Source organism: Kogia breviceps, chromosome 3, assembly GCF_026419965.1.
Source record: "Kogia breviceps isolate mKogBre1 chromosome 3, mKogBre1 haplotype 1, whole genome shotgun sequence".
NCBI classification, from domain to species: domain Eukaryota; kingdom Metazoa; phylum Chordata; class Mammalia; order Artiodactyla; family Physeteridae; genus Kogia; species Kogia breviceps.
The window spans coordinates 60,539,313-60,567,198 of NC_081312.1; the positions used below are offsets into that span (position 1 = coordinate 60,539,313).

Genomic DNA, 27,886 nt, shown 5'->3' on the forward strand with positions numbered 1-27,886 from the left:
TATTTATATGATCTTAAAAAATCTTAAACCTCTAACATTTATTGAATTAGTTAGAAACCTGAAATAGATTTTTTCTTACTGGTATTTTTTTCCACTTTTTCACCTTAATATATATATATATATAGTAATAAACTATATTCTCTGGTTTTCAAACAGACTGTGTTTTATTTTTACAGGAGATAGGAACAGGAGGCACTTGTCAATGGAAGATATGTGGACTCAGTCCCACTACAACCTTAGCCATATATTTTGAAGTTGTCAATCAGGTATGACTTTTTATATTTGAATATTGAAATATATATTTGAAAAAATACTTAATTTAGGCCATGAATATTTCCAGAGCTTATGACCCAAAGCTTATTCTGTTTTGGAGTTTTTGTTTGTCATTTTCCATTTCTCAAGGCTACACTCCTTGGTGAGAGGACATACTATAATAGAGATGTCAGGGAAACCTGCAAATGCCCAACCTTGGGCAACCTTACTTTTAGTCTTAGTTTTCTTTTGTTTTTAATAAAAAATTGGAGCATAAATAAAATCTTAAATTCTGTTCTAGTTATGCATTTTTGTAACTAGGTATCTAGTTCCTCCTAGGTGTCTCAAGGTATATAATATTTGAGTCCTCCTACGAGAAAGTTTAATATATCAAAACTTATAGAAAAAGATTGGAAGGTAAAGATGCCAATATTTGGAAAGATTTTATTCTGCTGCTGCAGGAGAAAGTTATCATATTAAAGAATGATATAATGGATAAATTATTGACTTATACACCAATAGTTACTAGGCATAAAATGAGCCACAATGTATTAGTAGTCAGCCTTCCTAAGACAGGTGCAGGAATTTTTTTTTACAATTAAAATTTGTGAAAAAGATAGTGGCTCTTATTGACAAACAGTTACAACAACAACAAAGCAAGAATGTTGTCAAAGGGCATGAAGAAAGTTTCCCTATTGACCACCCCACTCTTTCTTTCTGAGGATCATTATCATATATTACTATTGGTCTCTTCTCATTAATGGTTTTCTGTTAGTCATCTCTTCATCATGTGATTATCTTCCTCAAAGCTCTGTTTTCATCTTATGTACCTAGGGGAGGAGAACATAGCTCAATTTTTTTTTCTTTTTTTAAATTGAATTGTAGTTTATTTACAACGTTAGTTTCAGGTGTACAGCAAAGTGATTCAGTTATACATGTATATTTTTCTATTCCTTTTTCAGATTCTTTTCCCTTATAGGTTATTATAAAATATTGAGTATAGTTCCCTGTGCTATACAGTAGGTCCTTGTTGGTTATCTGTTTTATATATAGTAGTGTGTATATGTTAATCCCAAAGTCCTAATTTATCCCCCACCCTTTCCCCTTTGGTAACCATAAGTTTGTTTTCTATGTCTGTGGGTCTGTTTCTGTTTTGTATATAAGTTCATTTGTATCATTGTTTTTTTAGATTCCACATATAAACCATATCATATGATATATGTCTTTCTCTGTCTGGCTTACTTCACTTAGTGTGATTATCTCTAGGTCCATCCATGTTGCTGCAGAAGACATTATTTCATTATTTTTTATGTTAGCTCAATGTCTTTTTATCCAGTTACTATTAGGCAAAATTGCCTCACTTATGCCTTTTCTTATCTGTTAATTTCTTTACACTTCTCCCTTCATTTTGTTTTTTCATGTTTCTCTGAATTATATATTACTTGAAATTGATTTCCTAGCTTGACTCACTCCTCTTATCCTCCATAATTTTTCTCCTCTCCCAAATCCGTTTTTTTTTCACGTGGCAAATCACCACTGTTTTCTATGCACTGGAAATAAGCATCCTTCTGATAGATTTTAGAATGAATTTTGTTAGTGCTAGGATATGCAGTCTATGACTATATGACAACAATGTAATAGATCTTGCTTAGATTCTACTCTTTTATATTTATACAGCATAATGCTCCAATTCCTCAAGGAGGACGTGGTGCAATCCAGTTTGTGACTCAGTATCAGCATTCAAGTGGGCAGAGACGTATCCGAGTGACCACCATTGCTAGGAAGTAAGTTGTATTTGTTAGAGATTTGATTTACATATCAAAACTATTCTGGGTTGTGCTCCCAAACTGGCTTCCTATTTTGAGTGACGTTTTGGAATGAAGTTAGTCTGGAAAGGATTCTTAGATGAGGTGAGTCTAGAAGTGAACAGGCTTTTGGTCTTTTTCTGTTTGTTTTAGACTTGATTGTCTGGGTAGGAAAAGTGTTGGTCAGTATAAACTTAACCTGATTTAGGCATAGCTTAGAAAATGGACACTAAAGGCATTGTAACTCTCATTTTATTGAACTGTATTTAAACTCTAGCTTCATTTCTGAAAACCATGAGACTATTTTGGTGAGTGACGGACATGGCCTAATGAACAGTGTTGTGTTGGATGGTCTGTTACTTAGCAGAGGGTAGTATGTAGAGAGATTTATTGTCCTGTTGTAACTTTGCTTTGACTTAAAATCCTAGATGAATGTTAAGGGAATACATTATTCCTTTGAAGAAAAAGTGCCCCCTGAGCTTTCCTTTAGATCTGTTCATTTGCATGTCATGAACTTGGAAGTATTGATTCTTGGCGAACTTGTCAATTTATTTATGGCCCCTCAGCACACACCCCCAACCCCATATGCATGTATAACTTAACTTGGAATTCAAAACATTTACTTAAGGAAACAAATGGGCATACCAATTTGAGGGATATTTTATAAAGCCACTGGCTTAGACTCTTCAAAAATGTCTTAGAAGGCAAAGAAAGTGTTAGTAACCAGTTCAGATTAAAGTAGACTAAAGAGAATTACATCTAAAGCCAATATATGATCCTGGATAAAATCCTGTCAGGAAAATTTTTGCTATAGAGGACCTTGCTGAGACAGTTGGGGAAATTTGAATATGGTCTACATATAGGATAATAGTATTTTATCAATGTTTAATTTCATTAATTTAGTAATTAATTGGGGCTATATAAGAGAATTTTTTTGTTCTTAGGATACACACTGAAGAATTTAGGGGAAAGGGTGATGTATCTGTCACTTAGTCTCAGAAAGTTTGGCAAAAGAAAAAGTGTGTGTGTATGAAGGAAAAGAGAATGATAAAGCAGAATGTTACAGTGCTAACAATTGATAAATCTAGGTGATGGATATATAGGAGATTATTCTACTTATAGCTTTATATTTGAAATAGTCTTAAAATGAAAAGTTCTAAAAAGAGTTAGGTTAATCATTCAAGAAAAAGGGAACTTCTGTCATGAGAAATTTTTCATGGGTTTATATATTTTCAGTTTTTTACACAGAATTTATGAGGCTATTTGTAGAGAGATACTATGTGTGTTATGGTGCCATTTATATCATTGTGTCTCACCAAAGCACCCATTCTTTCAAATTAACTTATCCTGACCATTTTCAATAATCAAGGCTTATTTTTTTTCTCTATTTATTAGAAATATGACTTTAGGGGCCTAGGCAAGTGCATTTGTTAAGTGAATAAGCCATATGAAAATAAAGGACTCAAGTTCCTGAGATACAGTCAAAAGTTATCCTATATTTATAGAGAAAATAACTTTGATCTGGAAAGTTTGGTTTGAAACTAGTTGTAAGAATCACAGTGAAGGGGTACTGAAAATACAAAAGACAGATTTTACAATGTGAACAAACCCTTTAAACTTTAAGAGCAAAATTTTAAATTTATGGCTAAAGAACTTTTAAGTAGTAAATTTTTATGTGCTTACTTGCTAATTTATTTTCACTACTGAACCATTATATTGATATTTTCAGAAGAAAAATGTCACCTTTATGTTTCAGTTTGAAGCAAGTGAATACCATGGTCATACAAGTTGGGAAAATACCAATTTAAAACAATTTTGTTTTGGGGAGTTCCCTGGTGGTCCAGTGGTTAGGCTTCGACACTTTCACTACCATGGGCTCGGGTTCAATCCCTGGTTGGGGAACTAAGATCCCACAAGCCGTGCAGCGTGACCAAAACAAACAAACAAAACCCAGCTTTGTTTTTAGCTCTATGATATTTTTTAATTGAAAAATTAAAAAATAGGAACTTCCCTGGTGGTCCAGTGATAAAGAATCTGCCTTCCAATGCAGGGGACGCAGGTTCAATCCCTGGTTAGGGAACTAAGGTCCCACATGCCGCTGGGCAACTAAGCCCGCGTGCCACAACTACTGAGCTCATGCGCTTCAACTAGAGAGCCCATGTGCTGCAAACTACAGAGCCCACGCACTCTGAAGCCTGCGCGCCACAACTAGATAGAGAAAACCTGCACGCCACAACTAGAGAGAAGCCCATGCACTGCAACGAACAGCCTGTGTGCGGCAACGGAAGATGCTGCATGCCTCACCGAACATCCCGCGTGCCGCACCTAAGACCCGATGCAGCCAAAAAAATATTTTTTAAATAAAAAAATAACTAAACTAAACTATTAGTATAATCGCTAAGTGTTCAAATTGCACTAAAAATAACTTTTGAAATTACCAGCTCTTGGGATTTCCGTGGTGGTCCAGTGGTTAAGAATCCGCCTTCCAATGCAGGGGATGCGAGTTCAACCCCTGGTCGGGGAACTGAGATCCCACATGCTATGGGGCAACTAAGCCCATGCACCACGACTACTGAGCTCGCACGCCTCAACTAGAGAGCCCGCATGTGCAAACTACAGAGCCTATGTGTTCTGGAGCCCGTGTGCCACAACTAGAGAAGCCTGTGTGCTGCAACGCAGACCCAGTGCAGCCAAAAATATATATATATATATTGTGCTTTGCATTGTGTATCTTTTTAAAAAATAATTACCAGCTCTTATTCCTTTATTTATTCTCATTCTTTTCTGACTCTTGGTATTTCGTTAGACTGAGATAATTCGTGGTTATCAGTCATCTGGAAAATATTTTTAAATTTTTCGTCTATTTGAAAATAATTAAAAATAGAGGAAGAAAGGAGAAGAATTTTGAACGTTGCTGCCGGGATTTTCTTGGGATCACGTCTTACATCTTTGAGTCATGTAAAAGGGGTTCAGCTTTTCACGAAGTCTATAACTATTGCCAGAATTGCTTAAAGTGAGGTACTTTAGAACTAAGATCAGCTGAAGTATTACAAAACTCTGTGAAATGTTAAACAAACAAACAAAATTATTGCTGGGTCTACCCAAGGTCAGTTTGGATTAGATTTATAGAACATGTGAATTTAATAAATTACTGCTATTTTGTACGTAATTTCAAATTTATCCCTTAGACTAAAATTTTTACTTATTAATTTTTGATTGGTTTTAGTGTGTTAATGTGGAGAGAAAAGAATAGATAATAATTTTAATTATGTAATTTTTATCACTAATAATTGAATTAAAGACCAATGAGAAAATATTCTGATACTTTATTCATTTTCCAGTTTAGTAAATGACAATTAGTCTGGGAGAAAACTTTATTTTTCTATTCTAATATTTTTGCTTTTATAAAATTGAATAAGTGAATTTTTAAAGTCTGATATACCAACTTGTGTATCTATGTACATATGCACACACATTTTTACATGTAAAAATCTTAATGTTTTAAGGAATATGTTTGGAAATCGACCTTTACAGTTATTTTAGAGAATTTTATTAGGTTTGGATATATTTTTCTGAAGAACAGTGAGTACTATGCTGAAACTATTACTAGTGATTTTTTTTTTTTTTTTTTTTTTTTGCGGTATGCGGGCCTCTCACTGTTGTGGCCTCTCCCGTTGCGGAGCACAGGCTCTGGACACGCAGGCCTAGCGGCCATGGCTCACGGGCTTAGTTGCTCCGCGGCATGTGGGATCTTCCCGGACCAGGGCACGAACCCGTGTCTCCTGCATCGGCAGGCGGATTCTCAACCACTGCGCCACCAGGGAAGCCCTAGTGATTTTTTTTTAAAGCTAATTTTTCTAGGTAATATTGGAATTTTGAAATATTGAAGTAATTTTCTGTATCTTTTAAATTTAAATCTGTGTGACAGCCAACTATGATATCATGAATATAATAATTTAGCAGCATTTCTTGCTTTCTTCTTCTTGTCTTTAGCTGGGCAGATGCTCAAACTCAAATCCAAAACATTGCTGCATCTTTTGACCAGGAGGCAGCTGCCATTCTTATGGCTCGGCTGGCAATATATAGAGCAGAAACAGAAGAAGGTCCAGATGTGCTTAGATGGCTAGACAGACAGCTCATTCGACTGGTAAGAAGTAAACATCATACTTTTCTAGATCCGTATGCATTTATTTGTAGTCAATTATTTTCTGATAATCTCTTTCAAGGTACTTGACAGTGTAACTGAAAGTCCGTATGAGGGACTCCTAATAAAGTTGCTGAGAAAGGCATAGTAATGGATAGCAGAGTTAATTTATCTTTTCCAGTAAATGAAAATGCCTTTTTTCCTTAAAATAAAAGAGTGACAATTATGTAACCTGTTTTTGTTATTATTTTGGGGGGCTGATATGAAATTAATTCCCAATTTAATCCTAAATTACTATATCTGTTTTTACTTTTTTTGCATATTTTCCTTCATTGCTGTGGTTTAAATTTTATATTTTCATTTTAATGGAAATTTTAAGAGAAATTAGTTAGGATATAAAAATTATATACATTAACATATAAAAATATAGGCAAATCTTTTTTATCTGGATCTAGATTACCAAAGTGTATGTTAGTAAAGTTATTGATAATGATGATTTACTTGAGCTTGTAACATGTCAGGAGCCCATTACTTTCATTATGACCTAGAATGATTAGTTCTGTTCTTTTTTTTTTTTTTTTAAATATTTATTTATTTGGTTGCACCAGGTCTTAGTTGCGGCACACGGGCTTCTTAGTTGTGGCATGCGAACTCTTAGTTTTGACATGCATATGGGATCTCATTCCCTGACCAGGGACTGAACTCAGGCCCCCCGCATGGGGAACTCAGAGTCTTATGCACTGTGCCACCAGGGAAGTCCCAAGTTCTGTTCTTAATGCTTCATTTTCACTCAGCAAATTCTGGCCTATAATTTCCTTGAAAGTACTTCTTCAGTTCACCCTTCAGCTCAGACAGCCTGTTGAGAACTCTCTCTGCTAAGCTATCAAATTTCTGTTTGTAGCAGGAGGTTTTTGTGCCCTTTGTCTAGATTTTCACACAGTTTTTAAAACATTATTGAGGGAACTAGTCTTGGTTTAATAAAGTTAGCCATTTTTTGTAGCATCATCCAGAGCTTTTATTCTTTCATTTCTAGCACCTCTTTGTGAATAAAGCAGTCTTATGACGACATCAGCTTGTCTTTTTTTAACAATAGGCATAAAACCTTTCTTGGAGTCAACCACTGATTGGACACCATCAGTACAAATGTCAACATAGTTCCTCCAAGGTGGACTTTTGTTTCCATATAAGAAGATCAAAACATTAAATATATTTTGACCTTTGCTTGTTTAGGGCAGCAAAGTTCTCTTGAATTTCACTATTATTTAGCAACTTGACATGACATTGGTGAAATCTGTTGACTCATCAGCCTGAATAGAGAAGCTGTTATTTTTCAGCTAATTACACAAAACTCTTCAGCATCACATAACATGTCATGAATGCATCCACTTGTTATATTGTTTTAAGATGGAACCTTTTCAATTTCTCAGACTTCATCTTGTCCTAGCATTTTACTTACTGTTATTTTACATGTCATTGTTAGCACTCATCAACTATATGACTTTTTCTTTTCTAGATAATAAATTTTGCTCCGAAGTATCTTGCTTCCTGAGCCTTTTCACTGATTGTGACTTTGTTTTAACAAACGCTTTATTGTTTTGAGAGTCTAAAAGCTGTTTGAAGTAATCAGCACCTTTATTTGTCAAATGGTTATGATCTGTAGTAAAGTACTTTTTCCACTTTGCTGGAGCTATTACTACATTTGTAGGCTATGACATGACACAAAATTGGATAGTACAACTTGGCTTATCAGCCCCATGTAAAACCCACTGATAAGTAGCTTTCAGTGTGAAGATGGACTTTTTCTGTGTTCTGTTGTATGGGTTTAGTGAAATGACTCAGAAGATTGTAATTCTTTGGAATTCTCTGTAGGCTTCTGTCTAGACTCTTTCTCTTCTCACACCTCAGCTTCAAAAATTGCCATATTGTTTGACATGCCTGTAAAACACAAATGCTAATAAAATATAAAATAGACTTGTCTTGTAAATAACTGAATGAGACAGTTGCAAAAAGTACAAAATGATAAAAATCTCACAATATAATTAAATTCTAAGCTACATATCCTGCAGTTTGCACCATTTACAACAGCAGCAAGTTGAGAGTAGAGGACAGGCAAGTCATGACATAATGAAAATTATACTCTGATCGTCTGTCACAGCAGTATAGCTTGTCTGTTCCCATGAGTCAGTTGGCAACTGTGTGTAAGAGGGGATTGGTGGAGGTAGTTTCGGAGGGAAAGGCTGACATCATCAGACTGTTGCCGTGCTTTCTTTGCAAAACAGCTTTCATCAATTATCCATGACCCCCCCTTGTCTTGTGTCAAAAACTGAGAATGGAGTTATCCAAATGAATATAGTCCTACTGCCACGTGAGACTAAAAGATCTGCAATGAAACTGATAACAGGATAACTTGGAAACTGCATCACTGTGGCTGGCATCATATGGTGTGCAAAGTTCAAAAAATAATTTTTAGGGCTTCCCTGGTGGCGCAGTGGTTGAGAATTTGCCTGCCGATACAGGGGACACGGGTTCGTGCCCCAGTCCAGGAAGATCCCACATGCCACAGAGCAGCTGGGCCCGTGAGCCATGGCCGCTGAGCCTGGGCGTCTGGAGCCTGTGCTCTGCAACGGGAGAGGCCACAACAGTGAGAGAGGCCCGCGTACCACCAAAAAAAAAAAAAAATTTTAAAATCACAGTTTCTTATAGAAACCCTAGTGACTAATATATGGTAAAAGTGATGGGAATATGGTTTTTACATTCTTTTATTGGTTGAATCAAATTAGTGTACAATTGAAGTGAAGTGATGTGAAGTGATGACAGATGAACCTTAGTATAGAAGCTATTCTAAGTAGCTAACATAGTGTAGCCTCATTTTTAAATTTTTTAAAATTTTATTTATTTTTGGCTGTGTTGGGTCTTTGTTGCTGTGCGCGGGCTTTCTCTAGTTGAGGAGAGTGGGGGCTACTCTTCGTTGTGGGGCGCGAGCTTCTCATTGTGGTGGCTTCTCTCATTGTGTAGCATGGGCTCTAGAGTGCGTGGGCTTCAGTAGTTGCGGCTCGTGGGCTCAGTAGTTGTGGCTCACAGGCTCCAGAGCACAGACTCAGTAGTTGTGGTGCACAGGCTTAGTTGCGCTGCGGCATGTGGCAACTTCCCGGACCAGAGATCGAACCCATGTCCCCTGCATTGGCAGGCGGATTCCTAACCACTGCGCCACCAGGGAAGTCCCTAGCCTCATTTTTTGTAGTGATTCCCTATTGCTGAATTTTCAGCTATAACAATGATAGCAACACAAACAGAGAAAGGATTAATGCCTCTTAGGTACTACACTTTTCTAATTTTTTTCCTAATGAAAAACCTGTGAAATTATGCTAACAAACTTCTTTACCTCAATTTGGTATAGTGAATATAATTGTTTTCTTTTTTTCTTGATGACTAAGAGTCATTTTAATTAAAAATAAGCTAGTGGGAACCTTTTGTATAGTGCAGGGAGCTCAGCTCGGTGCTCTGTGGTGACCTAGATGGGTGGGATGGCGGCAGGGTGGGAGGGAGATCTAAGAGGGAGGGAATATATGTATACATATAGCAGATTCACTTTGTTGTACAACAGAAACTAACAACATTGGAAAGCCACTATACCCCAATTAGAATAGATAAAATAGAAGAAAAAAACAGAAATAAGCATCTTTTAAAAAACTATTTTGGGGCTTCCCTGGTGGCGCAGTGGTTGAGAATCCGCCTGCCGATGCAGGGGTCACGGGTTCGTGCCCTGGTCCGGGAAGATCCCACATGCCGCGGAGCAACTAAGCCCGTGAGCCATGGCCGCTAGGCCTGCGCGTCCGGAGCCTGTGCTCCGCAATGGGAGAGGCCACAGCAGTGAGAGGCCCGCATACCACAAAAAAAAAAAAAAAACTATTTTGTAGCTAATGAGCATCATATGGGCAAGATTGGTGCTGTACCACATTTGCTTCTGACAGCGTTAATATAAGCTTTCATTCTCCTTGGTCAGAATCACTTAAGATTTCGGTATCAACACATGATATATGCTGCTTCCATTCTCAGACTCTTGTTTGGGTCCATCTTGTGTCTGGCTTCATGGATCTGTTCCTTACCTTTTTGGCTCCTGACCTTTTCTACTGAATGACATCTTCGTATAACTTAAAATTACTATTTGATTTTTTTCATCTTTGACCTTTGGTTTACCCACTAACTACTCCCTTCAGCTGTGCTGCTAGCTATGATGGATGAACAGTTCATCTCTCAGGAAATCATTTCTCAGGAAATTTCATTCCCAGGAAATCTCTCTTGTTTGAGACTCTTGGGGCTTTCCTTGAAAATTTTATCACAGCTAGGTTTTCTTCTTACTATACCAGTGGGACCAGGCACTTCAGTTGTGCTGTTTTTAAGGAGGACCACTTTTGTCATTACCATTTTCTTATAGAGGTTATGCTTTGACCCTTTGGGCCCATTTATGTGGATGGCTTTATGTATAACTAATTGCTGAATTGAAAACATGACTAAACTTCTTGCAAGTGTTGTTATATTCCTCAAGAAAATTGTATTACTTATGCTTTATCTGCCTAATCTTATTACTTCTAAATAACTCGAATGGTGGATCTTTGATATACCTCCTTTATGCTTCAATCTTTTTTCTCATTTGTATTAGTGTTTTGGTTGGATTGTAAATAAGGACTACTCCTCATGATTACAGTAATTAATGCTGGGGCATTTGATAAGTGTTCAAAAAAATTTTAAGAAGTAACCCAAAGATTAGAAATTTATGTATGTGTATATTATACCAAATTTATATTGTTTTCTTTGGTAGAGTATAGATGATATTATCAAAAAATAAGTTAATATGTATTTAACCTCTGGATGCAGAAGGATTTTAAACATGAAAGGTAAAATCAGGAGCCATTAAATAAAAATATTAAAAGATTTTATTGCATTAAAATGAGACAAAAGTCTGTGTGGTAAAAATACTATTAGCAGAATTTCATGCCAACATTTGTTATATGTATGACAGAATGTGAAAATTTTCATGTACAAGAGCTGTTACAAATCAGTAGTATTTGGGCAAAAGATGAGCAAAGTGATGAGCAAGAAATTAGCAAAAGAAGGAATGCAAGTGACCAATAAACATATGAAAAAGTTACCAGTCTTATTTATAATCAAATCAGATGATGTGTGACATACTGGCTTTTCCATAAAATCTTTTCAATGTGTTTGATATTCTAGATCTCAAGTGTATTTTATATTCTGGATCAGCACTGTCCAAGAGAACTTTCTACAGAGGTGGAAATGTTCTGTGTTCGGCACTGTCCATTATGGAACTACTACCCACATGTGGCTCTTGAGCACTTGAAATATGGCTAGTGCAACTGAGGAACTGGATTTTAATACAGATTAAATTAATTTAAATTGCATCATAGCTAGTGGCTTTCATACTGGACAGGGAAGATTATTATCTAAATCTATAAGTTTCGTCAGTGAAGTGTTATTAGGGGGCTTTGAAGACAGAAACATTCTTATTCCCACATACCAAGATCTATTTTCTGAGGATTAGTGCTACAACTATAGCTTTTCTATCCTTTGGATAACTGTGGTTCTGAAATGATTTTTCCTAGAAGCCAAAAAATGTGATCAAACCAATTAGGCCTTTGTATGTGCTCTTTAAGGCACAGATAACTACATAAATTATTTAGTTGAACATTTTAGGCTGTAAAAGTCCTGTACTACTTGCAGCAGTGAACCTTTTGTTATTTTTTGCTTATTATTTTTGCCCTTGATCATATTCAAGTACCGATAAATGTCGCCAGGAAGTAGACCAGTTACATAAGTACTATAAAAACTTTTTAGGTCAGAGACTTTCCTCAAGAATGAGAGGAAACTAACATTTATTGAGTGCTTAGTGTCAGTCATTGTGCTAAGCACTTTCTTGTGGATTATCTCAGTTATTTAGATGCCTTTTGTCACATTATCATAGAGGGTTTACTTCTCTGTTGCTAGAGTATGTGTCTCCTTGATTTCCTTCCACTTTCTGCCTTTGCATTTCTTTTTTTTTTTTTTTTTTTTTTTTTTTTTGCGGTACGCGGGCCTCTCACTGCTGTGGCCTCTCCCGTTGCGGAGCACAGGCTCCGGACGCGCAGGCTCAGCGGCCGTGGCTCACGGGCTTAGTTGCTCCGCGGCACGTGGGATCCTCCCGGACCGGGGCACGAACCCACGTCCCCTGCATCGGCAGGCAGATTCTCAACCACTGCGCCACCAGGGAAGCCCTGCCTTTGCATTTCTTTACCGGTTTACCTGTTGATCTTGCTTTTCTTCAACAATTCTTTCTTTTTGGTCTTGTTTCTAGTGTACCCAATTTTATACCATCAATTTGCCTTTGGAGCCACTATGGTATTTTGATAGTGCATCTTTCTGTCAGTAGACTATTGTCTTTTTTAGGTAGAGTTTTAGGGGGTGCCTGTTGAGCTCTTCTGGGCATCGTCCAAGAGCTCTTTATTTGCTATCAGAGACAGTTTAAAAAAATTCAAACATTTTAAGATGAGTTGTTTTGCATTAGAACAATGTATTATTTGTTTCCAAAATTCAAGTTTATGTCTTTGGTTGTAATCATTCTCTTGGTAAGTCTATAAGTAATATTCCAGTTTTATCCTATATCAAGTATCTTGCCTCCTAAAGAGTAATAACTTTAAAAATAGAGTATGCAGCTGATGGGACATATTTGCTCTCTTTAATTTGTGTCCCAAGCAATTTTGGGTGTTATCATACAGAACAGATTTGGAAATTCTTTTTTTAAACAGAATTCTTTATGGTTGTTCATAGTTGCTGAATTAAAAGTGACAAACATTCAAACATTCAAAAAAATGGAGTATGCATAGACAAAGTTTTAGCTCTGTGCCAGGGAATATATTACTAACATGTTTTATTTTATTTAGTGTCAGAAATTTGGAGAGTATCACAAAGATGATCCAAGTTCCTTCAGATTTTCAGAAACTTTCTCCCTTTATCCACAGGTAAGTAGATAAAAGGTCTGTGTTCTTAGTGTTGACAGTAGCATTGGGTTTCACTTTTCCTGTTGTCTTTTATTACTCATTTTATAGGGTCAGTCTTTTGGTTAGGTTTTAAGTTTTGAGATAGCTAAGAAATTAGTATTATGCTTGAATAGCTAGTGAAAAGTATGTAGTATTTTTATGATGGCCTTGCAGATAGCATTTATTTGTGTTGAGTAGAAATTTACACTGGAACCCTACTGTGGAGTAGAATTAGGTGTGAAGCAGATTAGCTTTCCATCTGATATAAGGGATCTAACTAATTACAGTAGTACCAAAAGGAAGTAATTTTACAAATCTTTAGCTAGTCTTATAGCATGGTCTCATTGCCTGAGAACAACTTTATGGGGACATCCCAGATAAATAGAAAAGAAGCTAATTTGATTTATCTTCCAGAACCTTTTCCACTTGGGTAGTGGAGTCTATCTGTTGTTTTGATAGATAGTTTTAAAAGTCTAGGTTGTTTATATAATGAGTAATAGAGATAATATTTATTCAACTACGTATATACTATGTGCAAGGAATTTAGGAGAATAAAGATGGCTGACATGGATCCCACTTTCAAGGAGCTGTCATTCTGAAGGGTGAGATATGAAATATACATAAACAACACAGGAAAGAAAGTGAGAAATACTATGAGAGATATATAACATTTAAAGGAAACTTTAAAGAATCCTTCCAAATGGATGATTTGATATATCTTTATAGAAGAGGTAGTATTTTGTTTTAGCTCAGACTGGAAGGATGATTAATATTGAGATGTGGAAATTCAAATTTTTGCTCACAAAAAATTTGTTTAAAGCTTCAACTTTATTAAGTTGAAGTATAAGAGCTATATTTATTTTTTGAAAATCGTTTAGTGATCTGTAACCTAGAAGCTCCATGTTTATACGGGGAGACTTTCCTAAATCATTGGTTGAGGTTTTGGGGAGCTAGGAAAAGGCAGGGTCTATTTGTCTTAAGGGAGGCAACCCTTTGTGTTTTGGGAATTCTCAGGCCTCATCTTCATAGAGAAACTAATAGGAAAGGGAATTGAGGGCATTGGTCTAAGTATTTGACTAAATTCTCTACACTTTCCTTACTTTCTCTTCTCTCCCTCTCCAAGCCTTCTCTTTGGGCTTTTGGATCTTCCAAGAGATCTGGGCATCCCATCTTTTCCTCTCATTGAAAGTAGAGAGCCAGAGGATCCAGAAGTGCTTTTTTCTTTGGGTTTTCAAAGCCTTATGATCTTCTAAAAGGTGACATAAACTAAATCTAAGGGAGGTCTTCATTTATAAAATATTTACCCCCAGATTTACCAATTATACATTTTTGTAAGTAAACAAGAATGATTGAAGTGGTAAGGGATGAGAGAGCCTCTCAGTGAATTATGGATCACTGAAAAAAGGAACAGGAATAAGAATTTCAATGAGTGGCATGTGTTGGGAGAGAGCTGTGGAATGAGTCCCAGGCAGGGCAGCATGTAGGCACTTGAGACCTGAGGGCTGAAGGAAGTTGAGAGAAGTAACTAAAAGACAAATGGGAGTATTTTGGAGCTGATCCTATTGATTATATCAAAGAGCCCTCATGTCAAAGGATAGTGTAGCTGTCCTTCATCCAGGCCTAATTCACCCCCCTTTTGATCTCTTTCACATGAGGAGTAGGTAGAAGGGGAGAAAATGAAAGGAGAAAGAAATTATGAAACAAAGTCTAGAGAATGTTTCTTAAGGATAAAGGAGACCTTAAATATTAAGAAATAAGTGGGTATGTACAAGTCCTTTTTTTTTAAACCAGTGCAGTTTTGGGGATCTGTCTGTTAATCTATTTTTATGTTCTCTTAGAGTCTTTTGGTGGTGGTAATGAATAGAAATAAAAGAGCTCAGAGATGTGGACAGAGAGATGAAGAATAAAAACAAAGGTTGCTGCTAATGCGTCACCTAGCATCAGTCTCTCATAACTTAGATCTGAGCAAGGGGTTGTTGTCCCTATTCTTGTTTTCCTTTTGAGTCACCTTTTTTGCTTTAATTTTTAAGTTGTTGTTGAATTATATTTTTAAGTAACTGATAAATATCATGAATAAGATTCTTCTGAGAAATACAATTTAGAATGTTCTTATTGTAAGGTGTTGTTTTATTCTGTTAATGGTTGTAATCAAATGCTTTTGTAGCAGTCAACTTGCTGTAATATTAAAATCAGTAAAAGTTATCTCACATGTTTTATCTTGTAGTTTATGTTTCATTTAAGAAGATCTCCTTTCTTGCAAGTTTTTAACAATAGTCCTGACGAGAGTTCATATTATCGTCACCATTTTATGCGTCAAGATTTGACCCAGTCTCTAATCATGATTCAGCCTATTCTGTATGCATATTCTTTTAGTGGACCACCAGAGGTAAGAGGGGCAGTAAAAGAAATTGGTTTTGTTACTGTGATGTGTGCTATTAAAAAAATAAAACAACTAGGTTTTTCTTGAAATATAGTTATTAAATACAAGAATTTAATTCAAGTGTAGTTATCTTAAGTTATTCATATATTCACTTAAAAATATTCATGAGTGCTTACTATATGCTATATACAATGCTAGGCTGTATTAGGAAATCATTAAAAAATAAAACAACAGTGAGGTAGAAGAGACTTTTTAAAGATCATTTTGTCTAGTCGTTTAGTTGATTAAATCCTATAGGGCTCATGATTATTCTTATGTCTTTAACAATGTCTAGAGGTAGTGATGATTCTAGAAACTGTCTTCCAGAGTTTAGTGTCTGACAATTAGGGCATTCTGTCTAAACAGAACTTCTTGTTTTAATACAGTCTCATTCTCCTGTAGTCTTTTTGGAACATAAGATACAGTTGATTATAAAGATATACTTTAAAAAGTGATAAAGTCATCCATTTTGCCTTCTTAGCAAACTGTCACACTTATTTTAACCTATTATTAAATAAAGAGTTTTTCCGTTCTAAGGTTAAAATGATCTGTTTCACTACTTAAAAGTATATAGTGACTATATTTGAAAGTAATACTTTAGGAAGGTTTATTATAAAGAGAATATTTATAATATCTACTGATTAATGATCTCTAATGATGCCTTTATTCACTGTTTTGTAAAAAATAGTGGGTAAAATGTTGTATTTAAAAAAAAATTTATTTATTTGTTTTTGGCTGCTTTGGGTCTTTGTCACTGCACCCAGGCTTTCTCTAGTTGTGGAGAGCGGGGGCTACTCTTCGTTGTGGTGCACAGGCTTCTCATTGCAGTGGCTTCTCTTGTTGCGGAGCATGGGTTCTAGGCACCTGGGCTTGAGTAGTTGTGTCACGCAGACTTAGTAGTTGTGGCTCATGGGCTCTAGAGCACAGGCTCAGTAGTTGTGGTGCATGGGCTTGCTTAGTTGTTCCGCAGCATGTGGGATCTTCCCGGACCAGGGCTCGAGCCTGTGTCCCCTGCATTGGCAGGTGGATTCTTAGCCACTGCGCCACCAGGGAAGTTCCCTAAAATGTTGTATTTTGTTACTATAATTTTTAAAGTAATTTGTCATAGTTTCTACTTTTCTAGAAAATACATTTTTAATATGTTGGTCTATATTTGGTCTTGTAGTTCTTTGAATCAGGAAAAAAGTTTTAGAAGTAACGTTTTTTCTTATTATCATAGTAATATATGTAAGTTGTAGACATCTGGAAAATGTAGAAAACTGTTTAGAAGAAAACTGGAGTCCCACTGCCTACTCCTATCAAATTTCAAACTCTCTGTTTAATCCATGAATCCCATTAGCTTCATTTCTTAAGACTTTGCTTTTGAAGTTATCCTCTTTCTCTTCTGCATCATCACTTTCTCTCATCAGGATCATTCTCATGAACACAGAAACCTTAATAGCGCTCATGTTAAACAAAAAGCCCCTGGACTTCACATTTTCTCTAATTGCCACCACATTTCTCTGGTCCCAGTCACAGCTAAATGCAGAAAGTTACTTGTTTATATGTTCCACGTCACATTCTCTTCTCAACCTGTATTAGTCAAACTCTTGTCCCTAATTTTTTTGTTTTTTATTTATTTTTTATTTGGTCGCGCCGTGCAGCTTGCGGGATCTCAGTTTCCTGACCAGGGATTGAACCCAGGCCACAGCAGTGAAAGTTCAGGATGCTAACCACTAGGCAACCAGGGAACTCCTCTTGTCCCCAAATTATACTGAAACAACTCTTATCAAGGTCACCAAAGCCTTCATCTTGCCGGAACTCTCAACAATATTTACCTTGAGGATTCTCCTTGAAAACCTCTTGCTCTAGGCTTCTCTGACAATCTACAACACCTACTGGTTTTCCTCCTCCTCACTGCCTGTTCCTTCTCAGTCTCTCCCTGCTGGTTTCTCCCTTTCCGACCTCTAAGTGTTGGTGTGCTCCGGGCTCAATCTCTGACTTCTTCTCTAGTTTCCCCTTCTCTAAGTGGTGCAGTCTCACCATATAGCTTTAATTACCATCTTTATGCCTGTGATACCCAAGTTCAGGCCACTTCCTTCTATTTCATGTTCAGTACTATTTTTCCATCTCCAAATTTGTTCTGTCCCAAGCTTTTCCCCTCTCACTCAGTGGTGCCACCATCAGTTAGAACTCTTTCCTCTTGACTGGACTCTATTTTTCAATTGTTACTTCAGTTTAGAGATTCCTCAAAGTTAAATTGAAATAAACTTTGAGAATTCCTAATACCAAGAGGTTTTATATAATAAGATAATAAATTTAAAAATTTAAAATATCCTAGAAAGATCAATTTTATGTTTTTAATTATTTTTTCCTGCTTCCTCTTTCATTGTTTTCTTCGTGTCAGCCGGTTCTTCTTGATAGCAGCAGCATTCTTGCAGATCGTATTCTCCTCATGGACACATTTTTCCAGATTTTGATTTATCATGGTGAGGTAAGAGTCCATAGCACTTAAAGCTAAGCACGTAGGTCCGCTAAAGTCTTTTTATTCATAGAAGCTTTCCCCCCTTTACTGTATGACTAGTGTTTCCTCTGTGATAAGCTTTATTTCCACTTTTATAAGATATGTGTAAAGTGTGATTCTTCCTTCTACAAGTTTTTAGACTTAATTTGCAATTGACCCATCTGTGGTTATTTTGTCTGTTTGTCCACACATAATTGGAGAAATGGATTTTATACAAAGCATAGTTGTGAAAGTAAGAGTGTTAGCATATCATACTTTTGGGTTTTACCTGAAGACATTGAGAGGGGAAAAGTCAGCCTTTGTCAGTAGGCAGGCTTTCCTTTTCATTATTTCATGTAACCATTTGAGTAGTATTCCACATGAAGTATTTAAAAAAATATTTCACTTGATTCTAAAAACTGATGTAAAGCACAAATTAATTAAAATTTATAACTTCAGTTAATTGGAATGGTAAATGAAAAGAGCAGAATATTTGAGTAGCAGTTAAACTTTAATCTAGGTATTTAGCATAACTCTGTTCATTCCTGCATTTATTCATTCAGCCAGTATTTAAGTGCTTCCTCTGTTTAAGAAAGCACTGAAATCTAGATTCTTTGAGAGATACAGATCTCTTTTTTTCACAAACCTACACTCAAGCTTATAGTCTAGTATTCTAGTAACTTCAGCAGATATATTTTTCCAGTATTTTAATTGTAAATGATTTTAGATTTGCACTGTAATGGTGAAGACCTTATTGAAAATATTACTTTAAGTGATATTATCCAGGACTTTTAAAAAGACCTATTGATTATCATTTTTAATTGATACCAGTTACTAGTGCAGTTTACCTTTTAAGAATAATGCCTATGATATGACAGAGCTAGGTTTTTTGCTTATATCTTTTGTCTTTTCATACTTTTGTTTCTTCAAATAGCTCATTAATGTACTTAAATGAGAAATCAGAAATGCAGATGACTGTTCCTCTGTTAAATACGGAGATATAAAGCAATATAGAGTATACATTGATTGATTCAGTTAACTTAGAAATCAAGCCAGTTTTAAATTTATGGATGATTTAATTACATGGTTTTTGGAGTCATTTTCCTTAGTAAAACAATTGATTCAGATGCTCTTTTATAAGTATATTATTTTTATAATATTATTGCTATTATTATTAAAGTTTTTATGTTTATATATCTTGGGAGAATGTAACTCCATTGGTACAGACTTCATTATGGTAAGTCATTAATTTTGAAGTCTCTGGGAAATCTTCTGTAGTGAAAATCCCCCTTATTTGTCATAAACTTAGATAGATAGCTTTTAGCTAACATTAATATAAGTATAATGTTTTACAATTTTTCTGGCTGAATTATTATTTCTTTTTACATTTAAAGGAGAAGAAATATCCTAATTTTGCATCTACTTACTTAAGAATACTGAAATTAGCATTTGTAACTTAAAAAAAATTTGTAACTTAAAAAAAATAAATAGGATAATGTTCTATAATTTTCTTATTTTCTGAAGATTGCTTCGTTTGAAAAAAAAATCTTCTCTTAAAGTTTTTGGTTAGGCAAGAAAAAAAGTCATAATTTTTTAACTGTTGTAAAATTAGACCATAGCTCAGTGGCGTAAGTCGGGATACCAGGACATGCCAGAATATGAAAATTTCCGCCACCTTCTGCAAGCCCCAGTGGATGATGCACAGGAGATCCTTCACTCCAGATTTCCAATGCCGAGATACATTGACACGGAACATGGGGGCAGTCAGGTAAGTACTGTTAATTTGTTTGTGTGTTTGTTTGTTGCTGGTTTTACCAGTTGATCCTACTTGCCTTCTGATGTTAATTTGAATAGACTGCTTCACCAGGCACGTGAAAAAGGAAGGAGATGGGCAGATGGTTTCCAGGGGAAGGTATGCTTGCTTTTTGCTTTAGCTTTGAGAGCAGAGCAGTAAGATTATTGACTAGCTGTCTAAAGCTAGTGGTGTATCCCATCTTCTTCCTCCAGCCCAGCTCTGGTAAAGAGCCAGGATGGCATTATGGTAGTATGCAAGCTTAGTTGAGCAAGAAGATATGAACAACTTGGGAAATAATTTAGTGTACTTTTCTTCAATCTGTTTACTTACTGGTAAAGTCTATGAATATGAAGTTTGTGGTAACAATGTTTTTCTGTTTTCCTCATTCTATCATTTCAATTTTCTAGGAAATATAATAGGAAAGCATTATGGCATTGTAAAAAGGTGTGTAATTTTTAGAATTATGAGGATTAAATAAGATACATGTACATGTACATGTAGCCCTTTTGGGCCTTACAGAAGACTCAGGACCCCTTAACATACACTCTTAAAACACTTTTACTGCTCCCTTGTAATTCTTATTAGAGTTATATAAATTATAGATTATTGTAAGTTTGTTTCACTTGTTCCTTAAAAGCACAGATGTTACTTTGTTTATTAATGTATCCCTAGTGCCTAGCACAATATTACATAGTAGGTATTAAATATCAGTAACTATTATTCAGAAATGATAGCAATTATTATTAGGGTTTTACTATAATAGAAGCTACCCTGTATTGAGAATTTGCAAAGCTGATAGTTAGCACTTTACATACCTTCTCTCATTTGATTCTCATAGCAATCCTATTGTTATCTCCATTTTACAGATAATAAAACTGAGACTTAGGATACTTGTGGCCAAGGAAACATAGTAAATGGAGGAACTGGGATTTGAATCCAGACGTTCTGACTCTTGAGCCAGTGCTCTTGTGTTTCTACTTTTAGAGTAGAAAAAGATTTTATATGGTACTAAATTTCAAAAGACAGGACTGTCCTTGTTCTTCCAACATATAATAATAATTTATGACTGGTTCTCTCATTGATGTTTCACCACATGTAGTGCTGTCTTCCTCTTTTATTCTGGTTATTATTTAATGATGATAAGGCATAGTGGATAGATGGGTAAAATGTTGGGTAAGTGCTCTCATAGAATAGCCACAGTTTAAAAAAGTTTGAGAGTCATTGTTTAAAAGAACATGTATAGGTTTTCATGGTTTTTATTTTTATCATTTTTGGGGACTTCCAACCTCTGATGACGTTTCAGACCAGGTATTTGGTAAATGTCACAGTAACCTTGTCATAATTGTTGCAGACATAATCTTTATATGCTGAGTTTTGTACTCAACAATTTGTATTTGTTACTATGAATGTTATTATGTATGTATGATTTGGTGAGAAGAGGTTATATTTATTATTTATGTGTAAATAATTAGTGATTTAGTGGCCTATATATTTCAAAATTTAGTTCATTTTTTAAAGTTGCATTTTAATAAAGTTAATTTGACCAAAACATATTAAATAAAATTGAGTTTAGATGGTATAATACATTTGTTTAGCCTATATTGACCAAATCTATTTTTGATGGATAATGTTATTTCTTCTTTGCTTTTAAGGCACGTTTCCTGCTTTCAAAAGTCAACCCTTCACAGACTCATAATAATATGTATGCCTGGGGACAGGTAAGTGTAAATAGCAGATGTTGGAAATTATTTCTTTGTGTTATCATAGTTTGTTATTTTAGTGAAAGCTACATTTTTTCCTATGTACTTGGTAATTTCTGTTGGAAAAGTAATAAAAAAATAAGAGTCAAAAATAGAATTAGCATTTGGTGGCACCACAGAAAATAAAAAAGTGATTATATCAAATAGATAGAACCCCTTCATATTTCAAGTTTAACACTTTACCCTTGAGATAAAAAGCAATAAAGTATAGAATATGAGATAGGAGGTGATGATTCAAGCTGAATGCTAGACTATGAACCATAAAAGGCCACAGTAAGCTGGGAGTGGTCAGGGATTGTGGTTGAGCAGGAGAGGCTGGAAACCTGGAAATCATTATTAATATATTTTAATTTGGTGGAAGTCCTACCTCTTGATACAATATATCAACATTTATCAAGTGTTCCAATCTTCATGACTCTATATTGGTACTTTAAGATCCACAGTGATCATCCCTGCCTTTGAAGAGCTTGTAGTCTAGTATTAGAAATAAAATACATACCTAAGTAGTTAAAGTACAAGGCGGAGTGGGCTATATGCTTTTTTTTTTTTTTTTTTTTTTTTTTTTTGGTATGCGGGCCTCTCACTGCTGTGGCCTCTCCCGTTGCGGAGCACAGGCTCCGGACGCGCAGGCCTAGCGGCCATGGCTCACGGGCCCAGTCGCTCCGCGGCATGTGGGATCTTCCCGGACCAGGGCACGAACCCGTGTCCCCTGCATCGGCAGGCGGATTCTCAACCACTGCGCCACCAGGGAAGCCCGGCTATATGCTTTTAGGAAGATGTAAAGTATTATAGGGGGATAGATGAGGAGGAGTGGAAGAGGTCACATGGTGGCAGCAGGAGAGGGTGTCAGAATAGAGCTCAGAAAAAGAGACATTTCCTTTTAGAGTGGTTATTAATCCAGTAAGTAGAAATTGTATGAGGAAGGGAATTCTAGGTAGAAGACAGTATGGAATAAGGTAAAGGGTACATGTAGGGATGAATAGTAGAGCTATAAATTGGCAATATATTGTGCAGCCAGATTGTGGAGGCTCTTGAATGCCAGGCTGAGGACTGAGGAGCTGAGTCTTTATTTGGTTAAGTAATGGAATGTTATTGAAGGTTTTTGGACAGAGGGGCAAATTTGAGTCTTAGATAATACAGTCGAATCTTAAGATTAATTGGGAGCAGTGTATAGGTTGAAACTGTATCTATCGAAGTAATCCAAGTGAGAGGGAAAGAAGACAAGATGGTGAAAGAGAGTAGATTTGAGCAATGTTTCAAAAGTAGACTCAGTGAGATTTGATTAGAAGTTGAAGGAAAGTAAAACTTACTCCAGGGCAAGACAGCTGTATGCAAAATGTGAATTCTGACTGAATTCTGGATTAGAGAGAGTGAACAGCTTATAAAGAACATAATTGGGATGATTTGTGATATTTGAATGTGGACTATATGTCAGATACTAGTATAATATTATTAAATTTCTTGAGTGTGATAATGGTGTTGTGGCTATGTAGGAGATTGTCCTCGATCTTGAGAGATATATCCTGAAGTGTTTGGGGGTAAAATATCATGATGTCTTCAACTTGCAGAAATTATTTAACAAGAAGAAAAAGAAAAGGAAAAATATATAGAAACATAAAGAAAATGTGGCAAATGTTAATTGTTGATTTTATGTTTAGAGTATGTGGGTGTTTGTTCATTGTACTTTTCTCTCGGTTTGAATTTCTGAAAAATAAATAGTTGAGGGAGAACAAGGTAAATGGGGTTTTGAGCCTGGGTAACTGAGGAGAACATGTGCCAGGAAGTGGGAGGGTAAAAAGAAAATGTTTGATTTTATTTATTTTTTATTTTATGTTTGATTTTATTTTTTTGCCGCATTGTTTGTGGGATCTTAGTTCCCTGACCAGGGATTGAATCCTGTCCCTCGGCAGTGAGAGCACAGAGTCCTAACTACTGGACCACCAGGGAATTCCTGAAAATGTTTGGGTTTAGACTTTGAGTTTGAGATACCATCTAGATGCCCAAATTGAGGAGATTGTTGAGAATTTGGGTTTGGTAATCAGGGCAAGGATTCATAGACAAGTGATACTTAAAGTCATCACAGTAAATTCTTGTCCAAGGAGAGAATAGAGAGGCAAAGCAAGGATGAGATAAAACCTTGAGGAAGTACAAGTGGTAGGAATATTTTATAAATAATCAGAGAAGTGGAAGGAAAATGAGAAGAATACCACATCCTAAATGACGAGGGAGGACGTTACAGAAGGAAGAAGGGAGTAGCAAATATTGAGGTGCTGCAGACACTTGATTTGATGACTAGGAGGTTATTTTTGGCCCTCGGTAAGGAGTTTTAATATAGTGGTTGAGTAGCAGATAGATTGTAAGGAATTAGTAGGTGGTAAAGAAGTGGAGGTCATAAGTGTAAATGATTCTTTGTGTGTGTCTGTGTGTGTGTGTGTGTAAATGATTCTTTTGCAAATTTAGCCTGAGTGAAGAGTAGGATGATTGTTATTAGAGTAAGGGCACAGAATTTATTTGTGGACCAAGTGTAAGGAGCTAATGTAGGGGAGACACAAAAGAACAGCGTATAGATGTTTAAATTCCTCAAAAGAAGACAGTGTGATCACACACATTGTATAATGGTTAAGCATTGGTAAGGAGGCAGGACATTTCTTTCTGCAAAAGCAAAGGATGAGAAGAAGGGTAAAGACAGAGAAAGATTTTGAGGTGGAGAGAAAACTCACATTGGATAAGCCACTTTCTTTTCAGTAAAAGATTATTTGCTAAGAGAGAGAAATGCTGGGGTTAAGGACTAGAAAATAGAAAAGATCAAAAACAGCTATAGGGAATATAAGAAAGCAAGAGAAGATGATACTTAACTCTAGTTAACTGAGTATTGGTTTTGGTTCTGGATCCCACAACTTAAGAAGAACTTATTTAAGAAAAGAAAATTACAAGAATTTAGAAAAGTAGCACCAATAAATAGAGTTAATGGAAATGGTGAATAATCAATATGAAGGGGAAGTTAAAGGGTTGAAGGATACTTTAAAATAGTACTTGTCAGGGGTCACATATCACGTGCCCCTAGGGACCAGGTGAACAAATGAGTGAAGCTGGCTGCATATAAGAAAACTTGACTCTCAGTGTCAAAAAGCAATACCTGGGGGCAGCGGGCTATGGCAGACTAGGGTTTGTGGGGAGGGTACACAAATCCTTTTCTAAAGGGGGTAGTGTTCCTCCCCTCCAGATGATTGTTGCCATACACATAATTCAATTAACAAAATGTTGTGAGCTCACATTATGAAGACCAAATAAAATCTATCTCTTTGTGGCTGAATTTCTGCATTAAAAAAGCATGGTTTAGTTCTTGGAAATAATGGCTTGTTCCTTGTTTTGGGAGGTTTAAATTACAACATGGAGATGTAGATGGAAGACATAAAGTAAGGAACTTGTTGAGCTGTTAAACATGGAGAGGCATCATTCTGGGCTGGTTATTGAAAACTCTGCCGGTTACTAAACTTCCTATGCCTTCTCTTCCTTGTCTGTTATAGAGTTTGATGACATATACTTGATATGCCCAGTAATACTCAGTAAATATTAGTTATTAGTTTTCCTTGTTATCACTGGAAAAAAAGTCTCTCTAAAGATATTTAAGATAGGAAAGAAAACCTATTTTAAACTGAAGTTTAATTATTACTGCCTGGAAGTAGGGGCATTAGAGACATAAACAAGAGCCCTAACACTTAAGCCAGACCCTGAAAGACGGAGATTATTTCATTGGGTGAATATGATGGAGAAGGAAATCTCAGGCAAAGGAACAAACATGCATATTGTTTATCTGATTCGCTCATTTGTTTATCCATCCACCCATTCATCTATTCAGTACTCAATTTTGAAAGCCATCACCTTTGGAGAAACTTAAGTGTACTTACTTGTTATTAAATGAATTCTTTTTATTGATTTGATAAAAAGTTATTTAAATATTTACAGTCATTAAGTTAAATTATATCCTTATACTATATGGTGGTTTTAATTACATTGTTATCAGGTCTGTCTCTCCTTAGATTTTTTATAAAGTGTTTTCCTCAGAGAGGCAGTTGAAGACAGTTTGGGTTTCTTCTCATTGTTGCATTTTAGAAAATATAATCATCTTTTCCAGGAGTGCACTTTAAAAATTTTTGTAATTTTTTGGCCGCTGCACACTGCACATCATGTGGGGTCTTAGTTCCCCAAGCAGGGATCGAACCTGCTCCCCCTGCATTGGGAGTGCTAAGTCTTAACCACTGGACTGCCAGGAAAGGCCCCCAAAAATGCATTTGATTTAGCAAAATTTAGGATTTAGTTACAGTTACACCTTTGGGGGAAGCTGACATTTGATCCTATCTTCTATGAATAGATTCTCACAAAAACAAAACAAAAAAATTTCTATAGGATTTTACTTAGACCATTTCTTTTTTTCAGATTGGTTCCAAACTATTTGAAAAATCTCTCATTTGTATTAAACTTGTTCATGTGTCTAAAAACAATGAAATTTTGGTCTGACATATTTAAATCAGTGTTTCTCAGTCTTTATGTTTTGTTAAATTTGAAAACATCCCTTTCCTGTAATGCTGTTTGAAATGTCAAAATTAAATAAATATGTTAATTAGAAGTAAGAAAGAAACCAAGAGCCCTAAGGTCTTTTTTGACCTATGATTTTTGTAAGAGAAATTATGTTAATATTTTTATAGATAATAGCCAATAAACTGAATCTGTACTGTGTTTTAGTCATTATGCTAAGATTTTCATACACTTCTATTTGTTAAAACACTCCTGTAAGGTGAGTACTATTAATCCTATTTTTCAAAAGAGGAAATTGAGGCTTATATAGTTTAAGTTAACTTACCTCAAAATCACACAGCTAAACTGTGACAGGGTCTGGATTTGAACCTAGGTTATTCTAACCCCAGAATCAGAATTTTTAACCATTAAGCTAAATTGATGATTGAAATTTAGGGAGTTAACATGGTAGCCAAGCATTTTACTAAAAATTATGGAATTTAATACCTTAGTTTTCTTTTTGTCAGAAATCAAGTACCCAGTGTTAAGTATTATCCACCGATGGCCTGAAGAGGGCACCACTGCAACACTGCTTCTGTGACTGTGCTGGAGGTCTCTGTTGCTATAGTGCTTCATATACTGAATGATATAAAGCTTGGAACTTTTTGCTTAATCCTGGATATATTTTAAAGAGAAAAAGAGTGCAGTTGTAAAATTGAGATCAATCAACTGCAAATTTTTTATAAGATTGAGTTGAGCATTAGTATTAATCACTTCAAATAAGATCACAGTATATGAATTAGAAAATCTCTATATATTTTGTCTTGACTAGGAGAAATAGATCTGGGATTGGGTGAACTGAGGTGGAAAAATATGTAAAATGGAAAAAATTCAGGTATAATAATAGTAATGTTATATGCCTACTGTGTGTGTCAGGTATTGTTCTATTTGCTTTACAAAGTTTAACTCATTTAATCATTATAACAACCATGTGAAATAGGTTCTGTTATTATCTGTATTTTAAAAATGAGGAAACTAAGATTCAGAGAGGTTAAGTAAGTGGCAGAGCCAGGATGTGAGCTCGGCAGTGTGGTTCCAAACTCTGAGCTCTTAATTCCAGTGCTGTTGTCTCCCTTCATTATCAAGTTTTTCAAGTTCTTATAAATTCACATATGAAAACACATAATAAAATTGATTTTCCATTATTCAGGAGAGGTTATGGCATATCTGTGCCTATGCCAGCCTAGAACCACAAGAGCTATAAAGTCAGAGCTCATATTTGCCACTAACTTGCTGATATCCTCTGAAAATTACTTAATTTCCTTGTTTTAGATATTTTATATATACTGATAAATAAGAAACTGGATATCAGGTGAAAACTTTAAAAATCCTGATATAAAATATTCTAGAAAAACTTTCTTGTTACAATAAAATTTCATTATTAGTGGATTGGATTACTAAGGTAATCAACACAGTTTTTATTAAAATAGAAGTTAGGAATTTTCCCTAACCCTTGTTAATTACTTAGAACCCACAGAAATCAATTAAAATTACTTGAATGAAAAAATATAAGTATAGTTTATTTTTAAAATGATATAAATTCTCTTCCTTCCATCTGATGGTTCTGCTAAAATGTGTGAGTGGAATTTTATTTTAGTAAACAGGCAGCAATAAGGGAGACTT

General features: G+C 35.5%; 1 protein-coding gene across 2 annotated transcripts in view; it reads left to right on the forward strand.

Moving 5' to 3' along the window:
• SEC23A (SEC23 homolog A, COPII coat complex component) overlaps nt 1–27,886 on the forward strand; it is a 63,937-nt gene that overhangs the window by 33,625 nt on the left and 2,426 nt on the right. For both annotated transcript variants that reach the window (XM_067028559.1, XM_059059127.2), the window contains exons 12-19: nt 177–266; nt 1,930–2,036; nt 6,051–6,204; nt 13,137–13,214; nt 15,457–15,618; nt 18,038–18,124; nt 19,746–19,901; nt 21,581–21,646. In XM_067028559.1, coding sequence (XP_066884660.1) covers nt 177–266; nt 1,930–2,036; nt 6,051–6,204; nt 13,137–13,214; nt 15,457–15,618; nt 18,038–18,124; nt 19,746–19,901; nt 21,581–21,646 — 900 coding nt within the window. The remainder of the gene's footprint in view (nt 1–176; nt 267–1,929; nt 2,037–6,050; nt 6,205–13,136; nt 13,215–15,456; nt 15,619–18,037; nt 18,125–19,745; nt 19,902–21,580; nt 21,647–27,886) is intronic.